Below are 24,954 nucleotides of genomic sequence, written 5' to 3' on the forward strand. Positions count from 1 at the left end.
ACGTGCATAAGTCCTTCTAAATTCTGGGATGGCACCAGTGTCATGCTCTCTTGCCATTTGTTTTTATGAAATTTGCAAGAGTACAATATTTTAACTGCATCTGGCCAAGATTCCTGTCTGACTTCTGTTCATGTCAATGGAACTGAAGCAGCTCCAGGAAAAGGATATTATCTAAGGAATTTCATTTTGTTTGGGGTTCTTAGAAGGTATGCATGTGTTCACATTACTTCCATGCTGAGTTACTGTCAGCTCATTCCAGGGTGGGAATAATATCCAGGAATACTTTTATCACTCACGGGGCTAGCATGGACACCTGAAGCCACAGGGTCCGAGGTCATATCGAAATAGGAATGTGTCCTGTGGCATCTGGCCCAGATGTGCCAGTGGAAGAATAGGGTCAGAAGTGAATCCATAGAAAATTCTTCCAGTCATCAAGGTGTGTAAAATCAAAAGCAGGGGACTTGTTCTCATCAATACCTGCTCCAAACAGAAGTTCTTTCCTATCAAGAATCTACCCTCTTTTTCTTTGTTTATTCATTTGTTTTGTTTCTTAAATTCCACATATAAGGGGCGCCTGGGTGGCTGTCAGTTAAGCATCTGCCTTAGGCTCAGGTCATGATCCCAGGGTCCTGGGATCGAGTCCTGTGTCCGGCTCCTGGCTCAGCATGGAGTCTGTTCCTCCCTCCCCTCTCTGCTGCTCCCCCTGTTCATGCTCGCTGTCTTTCTCTCTCTCTCTCTCAAATAGATACATGAAATATTTAAAAAATTTTCACATATAAGAGAAATCATATGGTATAAACAAACAAAACCAGACTGTTTAATACAGAGAACTAGGGGTTGCCAGAGGGGAGGTGGGTGGGGGGGAATGGATGAAACAGGTGAAGGGGATCAAGAGCACACTTACGATGAGCACTGAGTCATGTATAGAATTGTTGGATCATTATATTGTACCTGAAACTAATAGAGTACTGTATGTTAATTATACTTCAATTAAAAAAAGGCATCTACTCAATAATGCTGCGAATTATAAATGAAGCATATATATATGTCTTTCCCTTTTGAAGGAATCACATGAAATAGATTTTTTTTTCAGAATTTCTATATTTATAGGACACAAGCCTATAGCAATTCTACAAAGGTGAGTCCATTGGTGTGCAAAATCACATGTTTTATGCATCCAGTTATTAAAAGACAAATTTTTTTTTTAAAGATTTTATTTATTTATTTGAGACAGAGAGAATGAGAGACAGAGAGCATGAGAGGGAGGAGGGTCAGAGGGAGAAGCAGACTCCCTGCCGAGCAGGGAGCCCGATGCGGGACTAGATCCCGGGACTCCGGGATCATGACCTGAGCCGAAGGCAGTCGCTTAACCAACTGAGCCACCCAGGTGCCCCTAAAAGACAAATTTTAATCAACCACAGGAGAGGGAAGATTGGCTTGTCTTTTTATTCTCTCAATAAAAAAAAAATTATGAAATTGTTGCCATAGAAAGAGGCTATTAAAGACTATGCATCTAAAAAGTGCAGAAAACAAGTATTGTAAAGATGGTCAGGCAGTTTGCTAAGAGATACTATGATATTTTTATAGATTTTGTAATGTTTAACATATCTATCGGCTTTTAAATTTTATAGTTTATTTGGATTTCTTTTCTCATTTGAAATAAATATTCACATATTCACATAATCATAGTTGATTTTGTATTTGTATTTGTTATATTCTTTTTTTAAGAGTCCTTCCCCTTCCCAAATAGGTAAGCTTTGGGTCTCACAAAACCTGGCTTTACTCTTGACTGAATTGTACTGCATTTTTTTTTTCGTTTTTTTTTTTATTCTTATGTTAATCCCCATACATTACATCATTAGTTTTAGATGAAGTGTTCCATGATTCATTGTTTGTGCATAACACCCAGTGCTCCATGCAGAATGTGCCCTCCTCAATACCCACCACCAGGCTAACCCATCCTCCCCATTTTTTTTTTTTTAATATATATATATATAGAGAGAGGGAGCACCAGCAGGTGCCTGGGGGGGGGGGGTGTTGGGCAGAGGGAGTGGGGAGAGAGAGAATCTTGAGCAGGTTTCACACCCAGCATGGAGCCCACCGCAGGGTTCGATCTCACAACCCTGAGATCATGACCAGAGCCGAAATCAAGAGTCAAAGGCTTAACCAACAGAGCCACCCAAGAGCCCCTACGATGCATTTCTGAGACTCACGTCCCACATGGCTGCCTGCCCATCCCTGCTAGCCCATCCTTCTTGTCCTGCCTCCCCTTCCAATAAGATTGTATTTCTCCTTGATTTCTTTTGTCATTCTCACTTACCAAGATAATCTCTGATTTAATTGCAGCCAACTTGCCAGCCCATGTATTAAATTCTTGTAAAATCAGCAGCAGAGACTTTTGCAATGTCTGGCAGGCAAAATACTTGTAGGCATATTAAATTTGGTCTAATTAAAAGTTCAAATGAAACCAACTGTTTCACTCCATTCTTTATGAGGGAAGAGAGGCCTTTAAATGAAATTAGCCAGATGACTCTTTTCATTTCAAACATTCAGGTCAGCCATTTTCTCACAGTCTACTTTTAATAAAAAGAAAGTTCTGATTAGTAAGGTTGAAAGCTTCTGCTTATTAAAAAAAAAAATAAGGTTGGGTTGCACCGTCTTACATGAGTTTTTAAGGTAGTCGTGGACTGACAAGTATACAGCTAGTATACAAGGGACTAGACTAGTCTTCTTGGTTTCTGCATACAATCGAGTTACTCATGTATAGACTCATGATGCCCTTAGGCTCTGAGCTGACGGCTTTCTTTCTTCCTCTCTTTCTTTTCCCTTCTTCCTTAGTTCCTTCCTTACTTTCCTACCTCCATTGAAACACACATTAAGTTGTGACTTTAAATATGCAGGTATTCTTTTTTTAAAAAAAAGATTTTATTTATTTATATGTTTAGAGAGGGGAGGGACATAGGGAGAGGGAGAGAGAATCTCAAGCAGACTCCACGCCGAGTGCAGAGCCCCAGGTGGGCTCGATCTCAGACCCTGAGATCCTGACCTGAGCCGAAATCAAGAGCGGATGCCTAACCGACTAAGCCACCCAGGCGCCCCAAATGTGCATGTACTCTTGTAAAACATGTAGTTTATTTTGTATGTATATGTGTACCTACTTTATATGAATGGGTGTGCGATATTGTTTCCTACTTTTCTCACTCCGCACTATTTTTTTTTTTTTTGAAAGATTTTATTTATTTATTTGACAGAGACACAGCGAGAGAGGGAGAAGCAGGCTTCCTGCCGAGCAGAGAGCCCGATGCGGGGCTCGATTCCAGGACCCTGGGATCATGACCCGAGCCAAAGGCAGACACTCAATGACTGAGCCACCCAGGCGCCCACTCCACACTATTTTTGAGAGATAGCAATATTGATTTACATGTGTTCTTTGTATGGTGCTTGTAAAGATATTGAAAATATCTTCTTCCATTCTGTTAATTACTGCTAACTTCACTGAAAAAAATTTTTTTTTGGTACAATCCAATCCATCAAAACCTTGCCAGGGAGTTTATATATTTTCAGTCTTGTTGAAGAAATCTCTCCCTACCGGGAGCTTACAGTGATGGTCTCCTGCATTTCCTTCAGTTAGCTTTTAGTTTTTTTCTTTACACCAGGTGTCTATCTTTGTATATGATATAATGTAGTGATTCAGTTCTTCTCAAGCCATTTCCTAAGTGACTTTTCATCCATTAATGTGTGGTACCACCGTTCTTACATAACACAAGCCCATATGTGCCAGGATGCGTTTCCGGCTTGTCTCTTCAGTTTCATTGGTCTGTTTTCTCCTTCCTTCTCAGGCGCATTGCTAAAACAAAATCACAGATACCTAGAAACTGAATAAAACACTACTACGTAACTTTTCAGTTAAAACAAATAACAATGATATGAATTTCCAGGACATGCAGGTGTGTGGGCCCAATGGCAAACTTTCACAGGAACCCAAAGCAGCCTTCATTACAAGAGGACTCCAGGAATCCTTCAGTAGTATTCACTTTGTCTTCTCTTTAAAGGAGACTTTCCACCATGGAAAACGTAAGCCCGTGCCAAGAATTGTAAGCGCAGATCTCCCGATTCTTTGTGTTTACACCTACTAGTCCCCAATTGACCTTCCAGATTTTCTACAGGTTTCAAAGGAAGATATAATCATCAGTAACACTTGTTCCACTTCTGAAAATTAAAATTACTTGAGTGGCAGAATGTAGAAAAAAAGGTAGGATTTTGGAATACGTGTGGATTTATTTATGTATATAAAACAAAGATTGAGTTTTTAGGGACTTATAATCCTATATGTTTAGTTCTTCCTTAGTTCATTCATATGATATTATTCATTGACCCCTTCCCAAAAAGATCACTAGTGAATTTCAACTAATTCTCTTGGAAGCATTTTTGGGATCCTCCACTTTTTCCATAAATAATTGTAAATCCTTGCCTTTTTCAACTCTTCCCCATAAATAATTTATTAATAAATGAAAAAGTGACATTCGGGAAAAAAAAGAAGACAAATAGCAAAACACTTGGGGATGAGCAAGCAACAGCCCCATCTCAGGATTCCCACCACCCTATGTGGCATCTCTGTTTGAATCAGAAAGAGGCATGTGTTTTGGGTGATTCCAACCCTGAGGGGGCTATGAGAAGTGAGCTAAAGGTCCCTTTGGGCAAAGAAACAACATTCCTTCCTTTCTGCAGGGCCTCCACTCACCCCTTCAAGGCCTGATGGTGCACTGAGTAGAAGACATTACATATACTATGGGGCAACTCTGCCTGGATGCCAAAATTCAGGGGACCCAATTAAAGCAGAACTTAGAAAGAAATTTGTAACTTTAAACACAAGCAAACAAGGGAGATTGAAAAGAAATGAGTTAGGCCATTTTCTCAAGCAGTTAAAAAATAGCAACAATGCAAACCCAGCACCAAGGGAGGAAATAATAAAGATAAAAGAATTAATGGAATCAGATACTAACAAAACTAACACAATGCACTCCAGAAGATTAATTAGCAAAACATACTTAGCAGTTTGAAAAAATTGGGATGATAGACTTCTGGCAAGACTGATCAAGAAAAGGAAAGAGAAGACAGAAATATGTAAAAGGTAGAATAAAAAGGAAAATAGCTTTTAGACACAGAGATTAAAAGAATTTTGAAATGCCATTATGACTAACAGTTTTCAAATATCGACTTAGAAAAACCAGATACATTTCTGGAAAATGTGGAAGGTAAAAACTGGTGGAAGAAAGAAATAGAAAATTTAAATACAGTAATGATTATTTTAAAACCTGATTATTTAATAGTTATTAAAAACAAAGACCTCCACCATCCAAGATTTGGCCCAAGCTGTTATTCAGAGGAATTTTACCAAACTTTCAAGAATTTCTATCTTTTATAAGTTATTCCAGAAAATTGAAAAAGAAGGAAAGGGTGTTCAACTCCACTGAAAGACTGAATATACAAACAGATAATAGCCAGATCATTGGTAAAAATAGTACTCTGGCCCATAATATGCAATGAGCTGCCCAGGAAACTAATCCATTATTTATTGTAACCAGCTCATGAAGCCCAGGTGCTAGCTGCAAGTCAGATTTGTAGGAAGTCAGACCACTATCTCTAGTAAACAGTCAGGAAGCCAAACAATAATTCCTATAATGATTGGCCCCAAATAGCCAGGATTTGATTAATAATTGACAGCTTCCCCGATTTTTGCCCCCATGTTCAACTTAGGGCCAACCAGAAAAAGCCAACTGTGTAGCCCTAACCAATCACACAGATACCCTGCTTATACTTGGCCCTCCTATAGCTTCCCTGTGTCAACAATCTCCAATCAAGGCATACTTGAAGCCATTTTTCTTTTTTAATCCACTATAAAGCTTTCCCACTTTTCTGCCTGCTTTTGAGTCTGCCAAAATCCAAGTGATGTGGCTGACTCTCTTGTTATATCAAGCTCTAAATAGTAGCCTTTGCTTGTTCTCATCTAGTTGGTCTTCCTTTGTTTCCACATGGTTTAGGAAGCTAGTGAAACTACGATCAGGCAACTGTAAGTTTGTTTCACTTACTGTTGTAGATACAAAATCCTAAATAAAACATGAACTACACAAGTTTTAAATTTTATTAAAATATGCATATTTATATATATAAGCAGGCTTTATATAAGAAATGCAAGATTGGTTTCACAATCTATCACTATAACTTACCATATTAATGATCTAAGGAGAAAAACCACAGAGTATAAATAGATGAAGAACACTTGTTAAACTTTGTGCCCAGATAAAAAATCCTATAACAGAAATCATGCTTATTGGAGACATTTTTGGTTGCATTTCCATAAAGATTACTATAATGCAAGGATACTACTAATGCTTAACACAATGTTGCAGAAATAATCCAACACCATAAGGCAGGAGGTATGAGGATTGAAGGGGAAAAGTAAATAGTTACTATTGCAGGTATTTTAATTATCCTCATTAAAAAAATGACTCAATAGCATCAGCAGGCTAAGTAATAGAGCTAATAAGATAGTTCAGCCTGTTTGCCAGATACAAGATCATCTTCTAAAACCAATAGTGTTCCTTTATAACAAAACCAATAGTGTTTCTTTATAACAGAAACTAGAAAATATAACAGAAATAAAGAGGGATGAGCAGGCTCACTCCAAACATTTGTGGTACCTGGGGCAGGAATACAAATGAAGACCACAACATGTATCTAATATAAAAAATTTAAAAATCAAAGCTATTTAAATTAAGCTATAATATGGGAGTACATTTAACAATATCTATCAGCAAACTCACCGTTTGCTTATCTCACCACACTACCATGCAAAAGAGGAGACAGAAGGCCAATATTTCTTTTTGCCACTAGGCCAATTGGCACATGGCCAGGCCAGAATCCCTGGAAATACACTTCCAGACAGAGATTTGCATGCAGGTGGTTTAATGAGGAACGAAGCCTATGATATAGAGTGTGCCCTGCATGAGACTGAGGGAAACAGGATGAGGCAGAAGGAGAAGCTGAGAAATTTTATTTTATTTTTGGAAAAGTTCATGAAATATTATAAATGTCTTTATAAAAATAAGACCATTATAATTCTAGTATTTCATATCCATCTAGTTGCCACTGTGAAAATTCAGTATCATGCTTCATGCATGTTATGTCTACCCCTACACTGTTTTGCTTTGTCTTTCATTTTCAGCAGTTTGATCATGATGGGCCTGAGGGGGATTTCTTTGTGTTTATCCCAAGACGTTGTTTTGGAATTGAGTCAGCTACTTGAATCTGATGGGTTTTTGCTATGGTGGTTATTGTTTGTTTGTTTTGTCTTTCAAAAAACTGGGGGGGGGGGGGTTCAGACATTATTTTTTCAAATATTTCTTCAGCCCTGCACTTTCTTCTCTCCAGTGGCACTCCAGGGGTATGAATGTTAAATCTTTTGTAATTCTCGCGGGTCCCCAAGGTTTTGCTCTTTTTTTTTTCAATTTATTTTCTCTATGTTGTTCAGATAATTTGTATTGATAGATCTTGAAGCCTACTGACTCTCTCTTCTGTGTTCTCTGCTATTGAGCTCATCTAATGAAAAATAATTTTTTTTTAAGTAGGCTCCAGGCGCAGCGTGGAGCCCAACGCGGGAGTCGAACTCACGACCCCAAGATCAACACCAGGGCTGAGATTAAGAGTCAGACGTTTAACTGACTTAGCCACCCAGGTACCACGCCCAGTGAATATTTTTATTTTGGATGTTGTATTTTTCATTTTTAAATTTTCATTTGATTCTCTTTTTTAAATATCTTCTGTTTCTTTGCTGAGATTTTCTAGTGTTCCATTTGTTTCAAGAGTACTCATAATTGCTTTTGGAGAATTTTTATGATCGTTCGTTTAAAATCTTTGTGAGATAATCCCAACACTCTTTAGGCTTAAGTATCTGTTGATTTTTTTTTTTTCTCATGAAAGATGAGATTTTTCCTGATTCTTGCTATGCCAAGTAATTTTGGATTGTATCTTAGAAATTCTGTGTGTTATGTTTTGAGACTCTGGTTCCTCTTTAAGTCCTCTATTTTAGCAGGCAGTCAACACATTTAGATTTAGGACACACATCCTGGCCCACTTTTGTGGGCTGTGGTTTAAATGTGAATTTGCCTTTTGAACCTTTGCAATGCTATTCTGGTCTGCCCAGAGTGTACTGCCGAGAGGCCATTCTCAAAGCTTTTGCTGCGTTGATTATGGTCAGTGTAAGGCTAGGCTCACTCAGAGATGAGTCTCTTTTTTCTGCTCCCTTCTCTCCATAATCGTCTCCCAACTCTCTGGTTGGAAAGGGGCGGGGATGCTGCCTGTTTGCTGCTTAGTGCTGGGTGAGCACTGTGGACAGGGCTCCTCCCCACTGTCTCTACTGCCACTACACCAGTACCTGGGGAAAGGGGAGCCCCTCGGTGCAGAGTAAAGGGTGGTGATTGGGCTGCATCCCATAGACTCTGCAGCATGGGGGGCAGCGGGGCAGTGTTGTGTCTTTTATGGTATTTGCCTGCACTGGGACAGTTATGGTCATAAAGGCTCCATCCTGTAGAGCCATCCTCTTTCTGGTTCTTTGTTGAAACAGAGTAGGTTTTCCTTGGATCTTTCTTTTTTCTTTTTTTTTTTTTCCTGTCTCTACCTGGTAGTGGTTCCAGGTTGTGGGTGTTCTAGCTCCCAGACCAGTCTCTATGGCAGGAGAACAAACAGAAAACTACCTCGAGGAATTTGCTGCTGGGTTGTCCCTCAAGTCCTAAGTTCTCTAGCTAGTCTACCATCTTCTCTTCATCCTTCAGAGTCTACCAAGAGTTGCTTTATGATAGTCTTGTTTTAGAGTCTTCTGTTGTAATTAGCAGGAGGAATAGAGTGGAATGCACTTATTCATCCCTTAACTGGAACCAGAGATTCTTTTCTTAGGGCTTTGATTAATCCTATTATGTCTTTAAATGTACTTATTTTATAGTTTGTTTCTGACAATTCCACCACATGAACCTCTTGTGTTGTGCCATTTGTAGGGACAGCTGACTCCTGCATCTGGTATATGTTTCCTCGTGTGCTTCGTTAGTTTGGTTTTGTAAATCAAAGTAAGGCTTTCTCTGTGTCATGGGTTAAGAGTATGTGCTTCCAAAAGTGTTTGGTATTTGCTCATATCCAGGGATTTATATAGGAAGTCTCAGTTTCAGCTACTGTAATCAAAATCATGTGGTTTTGGTGAAAGGATGGACACATAGAATAGTGAAACACCAAGTCCAGAAACTGACCTATATGTATACGGTTAGATGATTTTTTGACAAAACTACAAAGTCAATTTGAAGAAAGGGTAATCTTTTCAAAAGTGGTGCTGGATGGGGCACCTGGGTAAGCTCAGTCTGTTAAATGTCTGACTCTTGATTTAGGCTCAGGTCATGATCTTGGGATCTTGAGATCAAGCCCTGAGATGGGCTCCTTGCTCAATGGAGAATCTGCTTAAGATTCTTTCTCTTTCCCTCTTCCTCTACCCCTCCCCCTGCTCATGCATCCACACTCTCTCTCTCTCTCTCAAACAAATAAATAAATCTTTAAAAATAAAGTGGTGCTGGAGGGGCGCCTGGGTGGCTCAGTCGGTTAAGCCTCTGACTCTTGATTTTGGCTCAGGTTGTGATCTCAGGGTTGTGAGATTGAGCCCTAAGTTGGGCTCTGCGCTCAGTGGGGGTCTGCTTCTCTCCCTCTCTCTCTCCTTCTGCCCCTCCCGCTGCTTGTGCTCTCTCTCTAAAAGAAATAAATCTTTTTTTTTTAAAGAGCTAAACATTAGCTACCACCCAATTTAGCAATCCCACTCTTAAGCATTTGCCCAAGAGAAGTGAAAACTTATGTTAACACAAAAATCTTTACGTGAATATTTGTAGCAGTTTTATTTATAATTGCCTCAAACTGGAAATAATCCAAATATCCTTCAACTGGAAAATGTATAAGCATATTGTGGTACATCCATATTAAATAATGAAAAGGAGCAAACTACTGATACGTGTAACAACATGGACGAATCTCAGATACATATTGCCAAGCAATAGAAGTCAAACTCAAAAGGCTGCAATCTATTATGAAAAAGGCAAAAGTACAGGAAAGCAAAATAGGCCTGGAGGTAAGGATTGACTTCAAAAGGGTATGGGAGACTATTAGGGAGGATGGAATTGTTATTATTATTATTATTTTAATTAATTTAAGGGGTTCCTGGGTGGCTCAGTCTGTTGAGTGTCCAGCTCTTGATCTCAGCTCAGATCTAGATCCCAGGGTTGTGGGATCAAGCCCTGTGTTGGGTTCCATGCTGGGCGTGGAGCCTTCTTAAAAAAATTAATTTCGGTATAGTTGGCCTGCAATGTTACATAAGTTTCATGAAGGAGAGGCTCGAGGATGATGTGGGAGAAGCTGGTTTGAATGTGTGGTGGGACTTTAGTTTGTTGAGGGATTACATGAGCACAGCTGTAGAGGCATGTAACTGACAGGGAAGCAGCTGGACTTTGCTGCAGGAGATGCGATCTGGAGTAGATGGGCAAGCCTCAAAGGCCTTCTCTTTGAGTTTTTAGAGGCTGAGTTCTGAGCCTGATGGATTTCCTGAGAGTAATGGTTCCTTGTATGTCAACTTGACTGGGCTGCAGAGTGCCCAGACTAAACATGATTTCTGGGTGTGTCTGGGAGGGTGTTTCTGGATGAGACTAACATTTTTGAACCTATGGACTCAGTCAAGTAGACTGACTCCCCCATGTGGTTGGGCATCATCCAATCCATTGAGGGCCTGAATAGAACAAAAAGGTGGAGGAAGAATTTGCTCCTTTTGCTTTCTGCCTGTGTGCTTAAGCTGGGACACTGATCTTCTGCCCTTGGACTGGGGTTTATACCATTGGCTCCCTTGGTTTTCAAGCCTTTGGATTAGAATTACACCACTGGTTTTTCCACATCTCTGGCTTGCAAATGGCAGATTATGGGACTTCCCAGCCTCCATAGTCATGTGAGCCATTTCCTCATAATAAATCTCTTCCTGTGTATATAATATTCTACTGGTTCTCTTTCTCTCTGGGGAACCCTGACTGATACACTGGGTCAAGAAGTGTGAGAGATATGGTCTAGGAACCTAAAGATCCAGCTTCTGTCTTCTATCCTTAACCCAGACCACTCAGGATGCCCATAGGGAATGCAAAACGAGGGACATAATGAGAAAAGCACTCAAAGCAATAAACATGTCTAGATTTAGTGAGAACTGCCACCTGCCAAAGTCATACATTTAATAAGAATTCTAATTTGTAGCATGTATCACTCTAATTTAGGGGTCACTATGTATACAGAGCCATTACCAACCACCATGATTATGATTGGGTCAAATAGGAAAAGGTAACAGGTTCAGTTTGCATATCTTAAAATGAATGTACCCTTGAAGAACAATTCCTTGTTTTGTGCACACACAGGTCACTCTGGTCTCTAACAGTTTAACTTCCACATCTCTATGTATGTGTTTTTACTACCATCTCAACTTGTCCTTCCCTGAACAGAGCCACTTCTTTCCTTTTAGGCACACTGGAATTGGTAACTTGCCCCCAGTAAGGCTCCTAATCTCTTCTTCACCCTGACAGCATTTAAAATACTGGACAATGATTACGGATTTGTGCATGCATGCATGTGTGTGCTGAAGATCCTTCCTTCCCATTCCTCTAAGAATTTGGTTTCTCATAAAATTTGCATTTGTCACCATTCTGATCACCCAGGCAGAATCCAGCTCTCATATACAAAATATAGTTGGAAGCTTATAGCCAATCACCTAGACTAATCCAAGCCAGCATCCCACTGGGATGTAACTTTCATCTGTATCTTTTGAGTTTACAGTCAACTACCTCAGTGTAAAAGCAGGGAAGTTTCTTGGAGAAACCTGGAGAGTGCTTCAAAATTTGAGTTCAGCCTTCTCCCCAGCCTCCTTCCCCTCGCCAAGCTGTGGAGGTATCATATAGTAAGGGCCAGCCAGCATTTCATGTTATGCTAAGATGAAATCCAGGTTCAAGGTAGCTGCTGTGAGATCTAACAAGTTAGTATCTTAGTTTCAATTACATTTAGGGGGAGGGTAGAGATGTTACATTTTGCTTTAAACAAGAACTCTTAAGTCCCCATCAGAAACTATTTGTTGTTCCTAGGATACTGAGGACATAGCAATGTTTATGGACATGGTTTACTGCAGGCTTCAAAGTTTATCCAGAATTATTTAATGCAGTTGCTGTCCTGTTTCTGATTCCCCACTCCCCAAGCTATGAATCCTAATCTCTTATTTAAAAACTTAAAATATATATATATATATATATTAGACATTGTGTCTTTTAATACAAGGCACTGGAAATCCTTTTTGGACAGAAGGTCTGTGTCCTAAAAAATATCCCAAGAACTCACTTAGGTTAAGTGTGTGGATTCAGGGTGGGTTGTCTACAAGTCTATGGTTTGTGGCTTAGAAGACTTCCGGCTGCTGTTATCCAAAACCCAGGGACATAACTTCAAGGCTAAGTTAACTCATATCGTGCATCTGCCAGTTTATTTTTCTTTCCCTCCATCAACAATTGCCTATCAGTGATTCACTTTGCAATTTCTAAGTACTGTCTCTAACATGTTACATTGCTAAGTTTTGCTCCTAGTGATCACTGCATATATAGTAATCACATGATCACACTTAATATTCTGATGGTTTTATTAACAAGTATATAATACATATATTGCATACTGTATATAGTATATGAGGACTGTACAGTACAAATTTATGTTCACAGTTTGACATGACAAAATGTCATTACTGAATTCCCATTGGACTACAGAGTAGAAACAGAGAAGGTACATTAAACATTCACATCTTTAGTAAGAAAGATTACCAAAATGTTTCAGTATTTGCAAGTATACTAATGCATGCTAAAAACCTTTACCCATTCAGTCTTATTAGCTTATAAAATATATTACACTTTATTAAAAATTTCTGCATAGTTTATACAAGTATTAAAGTACTGTAAATGTAATAATCCTGCTATACTTGCAGGTATGGTTTAAGAGATGCTAAGCAGAAAGATTATTTTGACCCTCTAACACTAAGTACATAACAGCAAAAAAAAAAAAAAAAGTGCTAGTATTTGTAAAACGTAATATTGTTGTAGCCCTCGTTTAATGCATGTAAAATGGCTTTGTAAATGTATTAAGTGAATTTGCGATCATTTAGAAATTGTTAACTTCGACCGAGAAGAGAATAAAGACAACTCTGAGCAACTTCATGTATAACAGCAATTCCTTCAAGATGACTGTATATTTTCAAACCAAATTGTTTTCAAACCTTAGATCTTTGAGATTGTCTTTAAAACAATCTAATCAGGAATGACGTGCAGATAGATATACAGTATCAGCAATAAAGTCTTTCAAATTCCACATTAGTGCAACACTGATAGTGCAGATGGGTGTTTAATAAAATATACATCTATAGTTCCCCTATAAATCTGTTCCAAGGCTCTTCAAACTTCCGTGTAGTTAGCATTTCCTTGGTTGAACATAGCTATGCTGCTAACATTCTCCATACCAGATGATTTAGAATGTTAATGCCCATTTATGATGTAAATTCACATTTTAGAACTCTAAAATATGATGCATTCAGCCTTAATTTTTCTGACTTCCCCAAGATGACACTTGGACAATAATCAGAAGAAACTCTATAACAGAATTTATACAACACTAACTTCATGTTTACAAATCATTCTCATCAATGTAAAATATGGCAATTTAAAACCACCATTGATAGTAACATGGCACATCATTAAAACCACATGTTCAAGGGCATCTATCTTGTATTTGAGGTCTTCCACAATAACAGCTAAAAATGTCTAAGAGACTAAATTTCTCAACTATCATAGTAAAATACAAATATATATAAAAAAGGAAAATTTGGTCAAGAGCCAATCAGTCAACTAAAGTATATAGGCCAGCAATGGGAACAGAGAAAGGCCTCTCTGGGTTGCCTTTCTTTCCGAGTTAAAATGGATCTTTGTTAATGAATGGTTAACATAACCTAGGCAAGCTGAATAGTAATGGAATACTCTTTGCAGGGTCTTGCTTGCTCTTTTGAACAAAATTTAAATATGCCGTGACAAACACCTCAAATTTCATGAGAACCTACGAAGCTTTCTATCAACTGGACTCACACTCAAAGCTAATTATTCAAAGATGATCAGTCTACCCTTTCTTGCCTTTTTCCCCTACCTTCTCTATGGGTTGGAACACACACATACTGGTCATCTCCATTAAAACAAAAAAGTTCCTTGCATCCCAACTTGATTCTTCAGTGTGTTGCAAAAGAACCACTTCTAGAAATAAACACTTTGGCATGAATGTGACTAAGCATTTACAGTACAGACAATACCTACTTTCCCAAGAGCCATTTTTATCCCTCAATTCATGTCATAGTTGCAAAAACACAGACAAAAAAAGCCCAATTAGGAGGTTTTAATATTCTAAACAAATTTTGCAGTGCTTACACACACAAAAAAAAAAAAGAAAGAAAGAAAATCGAAACCAAGTGCCAAGAAGGTAACAAATGACTTTGCATTTCTCAACTACATTTCCTTTCAGCTGGTTCAGAGAGCTGATGAGTGGGATCTCTTAGGTGCACAGTCCCTACAACTAACTTTTATTAACATAGCGCCATCAAAGTAAGCTCCCCACACGATTTGCAGGCCTCCACAATCACACATTCACTGATGTTTTAAAAACAATTGAACAATGTATTCCTCCCAGTTAAGGTGGTGTTGGATCCTGAGTTGCGGCTGGGATGAATCTTCAGGATTCCATTCTTCTCTCTTCTCTTCCGTCCTTTATCGAGGGATGAAGGCGCATTTGGTTATATGCACCCACATTTGACCACCGTCACCCACTTTCTTCAAATTTAGAACCAATGACATTTCTATGCATGAATTATTTTTATTGGCATTTAGACTATGGTGCTCAAAAGCCAGCTTTTGAAAAACAAAAACTAAACACAAAACTTCCCCCGAATAATGGTGCTATTTATCTTTAACATAAACACGAGTCATTTTCAGCTTCTTCTGAGGGGATACTTGATAGTGATCAATTTCCAGCTCTTTAAAACAGTAAATGTTGGGGAATTCTGGAACTCTAAAGATATGAATCCCTGAACTGTGGTTTTCTGTTTTTTTGTTTTTGTTTTGTTTTGTTTTTTTTCAGAAATCTGTCCCCCGAATGAAGGTATCTGTGCTTCACAACTAGTTATATTTACAAATCTTGTCACTCAGGTCTGACATTGAATGCATCCACTAAAGCATTAGCAGATACTTACGGTATGCATCACAAACACAAATGACAGCCCACTTGGCACCCTATGGTTCACACAGAGGAGTTTCTGTATAAAAGCTGTATGAGTAATTTGATATGGGAATACAATTACCCCTCAACGTTTCTCTGTTTGCGAAGAAAAAAAGCTGTTAAGTAGGTTGGGTAAAAGGCCACCCATATTCTTACCCAAAAGATTTTTTTTTTTTTTTTACCATTACTGGGCAAAATATTGTTGTGATGTCCCGACAGTCAATGCTCGATGACCCACGTTAAGGACATCGGAGGAATGGTGACAGAGGCAGGGATAACTCCATCCATTTTCGGCTTTGCTGTATGCTTCTGCACAGTTGAGCATAGAGACTGAAGCTCTGGGGATGCCTTGCGCAGTGAACCCTATGATGAAACCTCACCGGAGAGCCTCGCCTAGGAGGAAGGGCCGGCTTCTCCCCTGCCCCCCCCCCCACTTCTCCCCTGCGCCATGCCCCTTTGTTCTCCGTGCTGGGCAAGGAGAGCATTCAGCCCTTCACTGACAGACATCACCCGCCTAAATCAGCAGCTCTGGCTCAGCTCCAGGGGTGGCAAAGACCTCCTTGTTAGCTGCAGGCCCAAAGGAGTATCGAGGACTTAATTTAGAGGACGTGATAAATCTGAGTTGACAAGCAGGATTTGTGAAGGGCAATGGAAGGGAAGAAGAGTGGATGGACGGTCCTACCTGAAATCTCGCTCCATGTCTACCTAGCCCGGGAGAGGGTCCACCCTTCTTGCTGGCAAGCACAAAATACGATCCCAGGGCACAGAGGTATGAACGTCCCTGGCAAGGACTTGCAGGCTGGATACTGTATTTCTAATACATTTACTTTGACATTCTTTTGAGAAATACATGGAGAAACGGACAATTGGTTATTTTAAGTTTACATGTTCCCTTGTTCTCATTACATTAAACGTATCTGTAAGAAGGGTTTGCTTAGCATCCCCGGAAAAAAAAAAAAAAAAAAAGTGTTCACATTCTTTAGGTCTGACCCGTGGTAAGGAGAGGAGGATTAGAGAACATTACTACTGACCATATGGAAGTTTGAATGATATAAATTCAGAGATTCAGACCAGCTGAATCCAAATTAAAATGTACATGTAAAAAATGAGTTAGATCATGGGAAGGAGGACAGAGAGAGAGCCGGGAGAGTGGGGAACCACGCTGAGGCGGGGGACGGAGCCATTCAAACTAGCATGTGGCGTTTCCTATGGAGGGCAAGGTGGTCAGAGCGGGAGAAGCTGCGGTCACAGTCTGGACACTGGAAAGGTTTGATTCCAGTATGTTTTCGGAAATGTCTTGTCAGTTCATCAGACCGAGCAAACTTCCATGTGCATCCTTCCCATGTACATTTGTAGGGTTTTTCTCCTGCAAAAAGGAAAAACGGAAGAGCTTATATTTTTCCTGAGGGTGAAAGGCTATTCATTAGTATAAATTTTGCAGTTAAGATTTTAGAGCTATAGCTCTGGGCAAATATTATTTCTAAGGTATGTCCGTTCGTTTGTTCCCCCCAAAAACCAAGAGTGCCATAGAAACCACAGAAGGACAAAAAAGAAAACAAGTGGCTTAATTCTCTTAATATTTAACTGGAACTCTGCTGCTCCGGCCACTCTGGCCGCAGCCCCCCCCCCGCCAAAAGAAGATTTTAAGAGTTCTTAAAGCATAAAGCCACTAAAATCCATCCTGAAGAGCTAGCAAAAAATAATTTTGGTTTCACCCTCAATAGTAGGGATGAATCACTTAAGAAACAACTTGTGATCTGTATTTATCTCCAAGTCTTCGAGCTACTGAGGTGAGTTATACACAGTGCTTTCCACTTAAAGAGGAGTCCAAATTGAAAGTTTGTGGGATTTCCTTATTATTTTAAGTTTCCTAAAAATAAGAAGTGTGACAGACACTGGCAGGGATTTCAGCATCTTATCTTTTCTTTTAGTCAACAGCAATTATGCCTAAGTATAATGCTCTAATTGAGACATACTAAAAATACAGTAATTCCTCCCCAGCCTGTCAGAAGCCAGGTCTCTCCACCCCCCTGCTGTGGGATAATGGTAGCTGGCAGGTGAGGAACAGGAGACCCTTGGGGGGAAATCATAGGGAGGAGCCAGCATGAAGGCCCTTACAAATAAAAAGGCTGTTAGTGGTAATCTTACATGTTTTTATGAGTCATCGTGGGCAAATGGGCCTCACAAATCAATTCCCACTTACTATCCCTTGTTCTCTAGAAATTTTAAGGATTGACATTTCGAGGAGCTCTTCAGAACTGTCTTATCTGCTCTGCTTCAGAGAATATAAATGCTGAGGTATTTTTCCTACATCCAAATTGTTATTCAAATAGTCAATGTCCTTGTAATCTTGGGCTGGAAGTTGGTAACATCCACCTCTCAGGTCGCATTAATGCCCTGGGGATGCTTTTACTGGTTTCCTTGGCATCTCAGACTGGACATTCCTCTAAACACAAGGCCCCCCTCCTCAGTTCCCTCTGTAAGAACACTGTGACCAAGCCCAAGAACTCAGTTGTCCGCAAGCTGACTTTCCCTCTCCCCGATTCACTGAGAAACTTGACACTCCACACCACCACTTTCCTTCCCATTTCTCTTCCAAATCCCAGATTTTCCTTGTTGTAAACATTCCTAATACGAATGACTCATAAGGCTCAAAAACAAACAAACAAACAAATGACATTCTGACTGAAGGAAGATGGGCCCAGGGAACAACTGCCGTTGTACTAGAATTTCACATCGAAGGGTTTGAGGTTAGGTCAGATGAGGCCTGCTGTCAACAAGGATCACTCATACTGACTGATGAATCAGGCTATGGACAACATTTCTGTACGGGTTCCCGAAGCTATCTTGCTCATGAAATGTTCAAGGGCAAATGGAACAGTTTTATGTTTTCTTCACCTGTATCATCATTTTTGGAAGATCTGGCTGCATGCTCTGTATTCAATCCTGGGCAGAATAAATAATACCCCAGAACAAACAGGACAGGCAAGAGCACAGAAGTTCCCTCCGTTTTAGAAGACACGAATCACCCAATATCTTTACTTTTCTGTATTTGTTCTGCATAAAGAACTGTGGGGTTTTCTCTTTTTTTTTGCCACTGTGAATTTGATAATGTACCATATTTACTAAATGATGGTCCACACGAAGGCCGCCTCCTTGATGAAGCGGGCCCATGGCTAAGAGCACTTTTCCTCCGTTCCAGCAGCCTTTCCAACCCTCCCTCTCTCCTCCCGCAACACAGAGTACAGAACTCCACGTGACTGGATGGGGGGGGCCTTGAATCCATTCTAACTCATTACAAAAATAAATCTTGACCCAAAAAAGTGCGTTTTTCACGACCAGCAGACAGATCTGTAGACAGCTCTGCTCCCTTTCAAGGTGCCTGGACCGTGTCCTTATAATCACCTTTGAAAGTTCGACTGTTTGTCCCTAACATTCCATCTCCCTGTTTCTTAAGAGAAGAGTGCGCGTGCCTTGTAGTTCTGATACCTGTGTGTGTTCTTCTGTGCGCTTTCAAGTGAGAGCTCTTAGTGTACACCTTGTTGCATCCGTCATAGTCGCATCTGTGGATCCTGCGCTTCCTTTGGGTGTCCGGAGATTCCACAGGTAAAGGTCTCTTTCCTGGTTGCACTATGACCGACGGGTGATTCCTAGGAAAGCCAACGCGAAATGTAAAGTATCGGGGGAGAGGCTCTTTCCTTTCCTTCAGTCTACCAAAGGCATTAACAACACTAGGCAAAACCAAACAAAACCAAAAAACCCAACAAAATAAACAAAAAGAAATTAGCTGATCAACCCAAGAAGCACTGCTATATTCATTCAACAAACATGGAGCGAGCACCTACCATGAGCCAGGCACTGTGCTTGGCACCGGGACACAAAGATGAATAAAAACAGGGTTCCTGCCCTCGAGGAGCTCACACTCTAGGGGGAGACAGACATGTAGATAAGTAATGACAGTAAGAAGGGTTAGGTGCTATGCTAGAGGGAGATGCAGGTGCTAGGAGAGGCTCTTGCCCTCGGTTAAAATTTGCCTATTTATAGAATCTCGTGGTACGAGAGCAATGCTCAGTACGGTTCCAATGTCTTCCCACAGCTTGCCCTGATGGTCACTTATTGCTCTGTAGGGAAGAATGCAAAAGGTCAAATTCCTAAAGCTCAGGCAACCCCACTCGTTATCTACATTTTATCCTTTACATAATTGGCAATGAGCTTCTCTTAAAGATCACCAATTCACATTTGAGCTTCAAATTCTGGCTCTTCTGAAGTAAATACATAAACAAACAAATAATGGCACTGCTGTTTTCAAACCTCAAACCTTTACGGTTGCTGTTATTCCTGCGTGAGGGAGAATTCTGGCGCAGTGCCGGCTCTCGGGGGCACCTGGCGTCTCCCTGCCTTCCTGTCCGCTCACCCAGACCCGTTCCTGCGTCGGCACACCTTTCCAGGGTGGCTTTGAAATCCAATCATGTCAAACACCGTTGCTCTAAACTTTCTCTTTTTCAGGAGAGAAGAGGCAGATGGGGGGAAGAGCTGGGGAAAGTCTGTAAAGCTTTCTCGGGCTTCCTCCGCTGATTAATGTCAGTAATTAAAAAATTCTAATCTGTTCATTTGCTTTCCTAACGACTAATTACTTGATACATCACAAGCTTATGGAACTGGCCTCTGACAGTAATGAAAGACTTCTTTGTCTTTTAAATTGGAATCTAAAGTTCTTACAATGTTCCAAATAATATACGAATTTTTCTGTACAAATATGGATGAGGAGAAAGGGAATCTGATGAAGGCAAACACTCAAGCTTAGGAGATAAAAAAGGATAGTAAAATTTCACCATAAAAATCAAAAGGGGGCCCCTGAAATGAAACTTGTTTTGATCTTGGTAAAAATCTCAATACATGTCCCCCATCAGGAACTCTTCCAGGCACGCTAACCAACTAGGAAAAGAATAAAAGGTGCATTGATTTTAAGTGACTGTACTTATTTCTCACTTCTATTATCAGCAAAGGAAAATGGCAGTTCTGAGTCTCACTTTACCTTCCTACCTTAATGTTGAGCGGGGCAATACAGAAGAATAAAGTAGCCAAGTTTAGATGGAAAAGTGAACATGGAAGGGTGGGAACAAGGACTTCACTTATATGTATGTACAAACAGAGAGAAAATAGAAAAGTGACAATCTGTGGACACATACAGTTTTTAGAGAGCTGAATTATTAATTTAAAAATCCTTCCACAGAAAGAAAAGAGTTCTCAGCTTATTTTTAACTTTCAACCTTAATGCCATTGATTGAAATGTTTCATCTTTATTAAGAGAACTTCAGGAAATAAAATGCTGAGGGGAAAAAAACCGAATGGTTAAATACATCTCCTCTGCCTCTGGGATACTGGGGGAGTATCCCAGGTGATTTTAGAAATTTCTCCAGTTATTAGACTTCATGGGTTGGGAATCTAATAGTTTCCATGCGGTAGTTATGATTGCTTTTCCCAGCTCCTTTTGCATATAAAGGTACGTTAAAAGGCTGTGTGCTCCAACGTCAAATCCCAGCTCTGTCACTCGCAGTCCGTGGGACCCTGGGCAAGGGATTTATCCTCTCTGCGCCTCCATTTCCTCTGTACAATGGGGATGATGGTAATAGTATGACCTCAGGAGGTTGTGAGTAATGTACACAGAGCACTGCAGTAAAACATCTGTTCCAGATGTCAATCTACTAAATGGTAGCTGTCAGTATTTTGAGGTTCAGAAGCCCATTTGCAAACTTTGCCCCTACAGCTGTTTAATTTCACGAGGAGCTTTTTGGGGGATGTCCCAATACCAGGAAAGGAAATCACTATTCAAGCCAATGTCTACCTTGACAGGTAGCATCATTCTGAGAGTGGTTGGCGGTCCCATCTCTAAAGAGCCAGATGCTGGCACAGGCAGCAGCTGGATGGCGGGGTCCCAAGATCTCCCCCTTTCTGGACTCTCCACTGCTCATTTTCAGAGAGGCTGTTTGGGATCATTACAACCAAGAAGTTAGAACAGCTATTAAATATCAGATACCTGGTCATTGTTTTGAGTTAAGCCAGCCCCTCGTTAAGTTTACTATAATTCACAGACACAATTAAATGGGGAGAGCTGATCCTCAAGCTCTTTGTTCTAAATACATTTCACATGTGTAAATATAAAAACAAAAAAGGAGGAGGAATCTGATAGACATTTGAGTGCCTTTAAAAATAATCCTAAAGCTGTAACTCTTATGTTCAAGCAAATGGATTTCAAAGCTGTATTTTAAAGTCCGCCTTTGGAAAGGAAGGGTTTCCGGAAGGCGAATGATTATCAGGACTGCCTCACCGCAATGGTACTAGGTGCTTGGTTTCAATCGATTCTTTCCTGGCTAGCTGGTTTCCTATGTGGGCTGCTACTGGGCACATTCCAAGACATTACTTAATCACATCTGGGAGAGAATTACTTAAAAGAGTACATATCCCAGTTGTGGCTAATCTGTTGCATTTTTTGAGGAGCAAAACGCATTCTCAGGTCAGCATTAAAATAAGCCTATTACTCATTAATCATTAAAAGCCACTGAGCTTGAGATCACCAAAAGAACATCACTTAAGGTAAGCAAAAAGCATTTTCTTTTCAGCAGCATTTAGGACACAGAATATTGCTTTCAAATATCCTTCTATTGTGGTTTACATTGTAATTCATAATAACCTCGACTTTGGAATAACCCTTTTTTGGTCCAGGAATCATCCCTCTCTCTGCGGGCACTTTGCTTTATTTAGCTGCACAGCATCTCATCCATCAGCTGAGCAGGAACAATGACAAGTGCAAGTCATATTGCCATTCACCTTGCCAGAGACACCCGGCATCATAAAAGAGGGAACTCAGCCTACAAGGTGTGTCTATTTTGGCTGGTCTTTCTGCGTCTCCTTTCACCCGAAAGAGGAGTGGGAAGCACTGGTCAGACAGGGACGTGGCAGGAAGAGCCCTCATCGGGTGGCAGGGGATCAAGCCTGGGCCCCACTGCTAGGCGAGTTATCTAATGTCTTGACTCACCTGTCTCCATTTGCTCCGACTCCCACATGCTTGTTGTGGGGGAATGAAATAAATCCTTTGAAAACATGTGAGAAAGTCTTATTGGGGGTTGGGGGGGGTACATTATGCAACCGTGAAAGGTAATAATGTATGAGTTCATCCGACACTCTCTCCCTGCTGATGTGGCTACTCGTAGGATTCTTTCTCTTCATCTCTCAGGGAGTGAGGACAACCCCTCCCCCCAAACACCTGACTAGGACTTGGTGCAATGGGCACTTAACATGACCTACTATGAAGGCACCCACTTGGGTTGAATGTGGATAGAACTAGAATGTATTTTAAGTTCCAGAAAATAGTGGTTCGAAAGCCAGAGAATGCACACTCCGTTGCAGAATGACTTCGGTAAGGGAGGGGGGAAAAGATGAAGCACGAAGGTGGGCAGAACTCTGTTTCAAGTTGGAACAAAGTGCTATGGGAGAAAGATGATGGAAGAGACCTGGAGGGGACAGTAACTATTACCTTATACCAGGATGCTGGCCATAGCAGCCAACCTTGAAAGTGCCACAACACAAGACCATTACAAGAAAAATAATGACAACCGATAATGAAAATAAAGAGGACACAGAGGCAGCAAGATTGACTAGGCCAAGGTCATACTTAGGGTGGAGGGCAGAGCTGGGATCCAAGATGTCCGACCCAAAGGTCACCTTCTGAGCTCCTCCAAACACAGTCTCCAGTAGAAAGCAAGGCTTTCTATTGTAGCAAATCCCATCAGTGATGCTATTTAACTTGTATATGACACCTGTCACATTATGGCAAGTCAGACCTAAAACAAACCACTGTCCGGTGTTTGGATGTAGGTCAATACAGAAACCTTCCTCCTGGTTGGCAGTTCTAAAGCGAACTGAATATTCTAAGGGCAGATGTGATGAAAGAGACCAGAGAATAATGGGTTATTCCAACACTGAACTTCTCTGAGCTACATGGACTACTTTCTGTTGCCACCACTATTTACAGGTCTTTCTTGGACTGACTTCCTTGGGCTCATGGCTGGCCTGAAAATTCTGATTCAAGACATTCCCCATCACAGAAACAGTATTAGAGGTGACAACTGCAAGGACGAGGTGTGTCTTATAAAGTTTTAAATGATCCAACCTTACGCAGGATATCTAGAATACCAAATTCAATCCATATTGGGATTAAGATTATGGGAAAACTATGTACAGTCTGGGAGGTTAAAACAAAAACACCCAAAAACACTGAGATAAAAATGATTTATGTGACAAGTGGCAAATCCTGAGTGATCAATTTGCTGCCAACTTGACACAGATGTCATAATGCAATTGATATAGCAGAACACATTGCCCTTGGAGAGATTTCCCCATCTTTCCCAGGGGCTGCCACCTACTGCAAGGTGTTCCTGGCAATCCACACCACACCATGAGTTGGAAGTGTGTGCTTCCAATCCAGGTCCCAAGATCCGCGCTGCTACGCAAATGTCCGATAGATCTGAACATACTTACTCTTGCAACAGTGCTTGCGGGGGGGACACTGAGTTCATTAAAGGGGGTGACATTTCTTCAGGATAATAATCTGTCCTCTGTGGTTCAATCCCAGGTTCTATTTTAATTTTTTTCTGTAATATAGGCTTCTCATATGATTCAATTACAGGTACTAAAAAATAAAAATAGAAAAGTCACTCCATGTACAATTTACCAATTTCAGCTTTTAAAAAGTTTATTGTACAGCTTCTATCTACAACACTGATGTGTGGAGTATCTGTTTGCCTTTGGCAAAATTATAGCAGAAAGGAAATCGGGTGGGGGGGCGCTCTCGTTTCCCCCGACCACTACTCTGCCAGCAAGCAGCATGCATATGAAGCTGGCCCCGAGCGCTGCGCGCCACGCGCTGGTGCAGGCCCCGAGCGCCTCCGCGCCACAACAGCGGCCGTGGCATTTACCTTGCATGCTGCTATTTGAGTTCTCCATCTCCTCCGACAAGGAGACCATGAGCGGCTGCTGGAGGTGGCTGGTGTACATGAAGGGGACCGGCTGCACCACGACGGGCTGGATAACGGGCAGTATCCCGGGGCTGCGGATGCCGTGGCGGGACAGGGCGGCGGCCATCACCGGGGGCATGGACAGCGGCACGCCGAAGGGCTGCACGCCCGGGGGAGGCGGCGAGTACTTCTTCATGGGCGGGCTGGAAGAGGGCATGCTCAGGCCGGGCGAGGCTCTCCGGTGCGAGGGCTGGAACTTCAGCGAGGAAGGAGAATTGCCTGCAGAGGGCGGGGAACTGCGCTTGTTCACGGTCAGGTCCACCGGCTCCATCTGCATCCCGTGCGACAGGCCCTCCGGGGTCTGGAAGAACTTATCCGGTAACGGTGTGGAGTAGATGACGCCGTACTTGTTGGGCTTCATCGACTCCATGTAATTGGATGGGTAGGACTATCGGGAAGGAAAAACAGAAACGTCCAAGCCGTGACACAGGTGCATTCCCTTGGGAAACGTGAATGAAAATGAAAATGTACTACAAGGCCCTCT

General features: G+C 41.1%; 1 protein-coding gene across 1 annotated transcript in view; it reads right to left on the reverse strand.

Annotated features, from left to right (window-relative positions):
• Positions 1-12,727: 12,727 nt before the first annotated feature.
• KLF3 (Kruppel like factor 3) overlaps positions 12,728-24,954 on the reverse strand; it is a 35,027-nt gene continuing 22,800 nt past the window's right edge. The window contains exons 3-6 of the mRNA XM_021701718.2: positions 24,372-24,858; positions 23,935-24,085; positions 18,886-19,046; positions 12,728-16,762 (exon numbers count right to left, since the gene is read on the reverse strand). Coding sequence (XP_021557393.1) covers positions 16,581-16,762; positions 18,886-19,046; positions 23,935-24,085; positions 24,372-24,858 — 981 coding nt within the window. The 3' untranslated portion in view covers positions 12,728-16,580. The remainder of the gene's footprint in view (positions 16,763-18,885; positions 19,047-23,934; positions 24,086-24,371; positions 24,859-24,954) is intronic.

The sequence above is a fragment of the Neomonachus schauinslandi genome, chromosome 2 (genome assembly GCF_002201575.2).
Source record: "Neomonachus schauinslandi chromosome 2, ASM220157v2, whole genome shotgun sequence".
Lineage (NCBI taxonomy): Eukaryota > Metazoa > Chordata > Mammalia > Carnivora > Phocidae > Neomonachus > Neomonachus schauinslandi.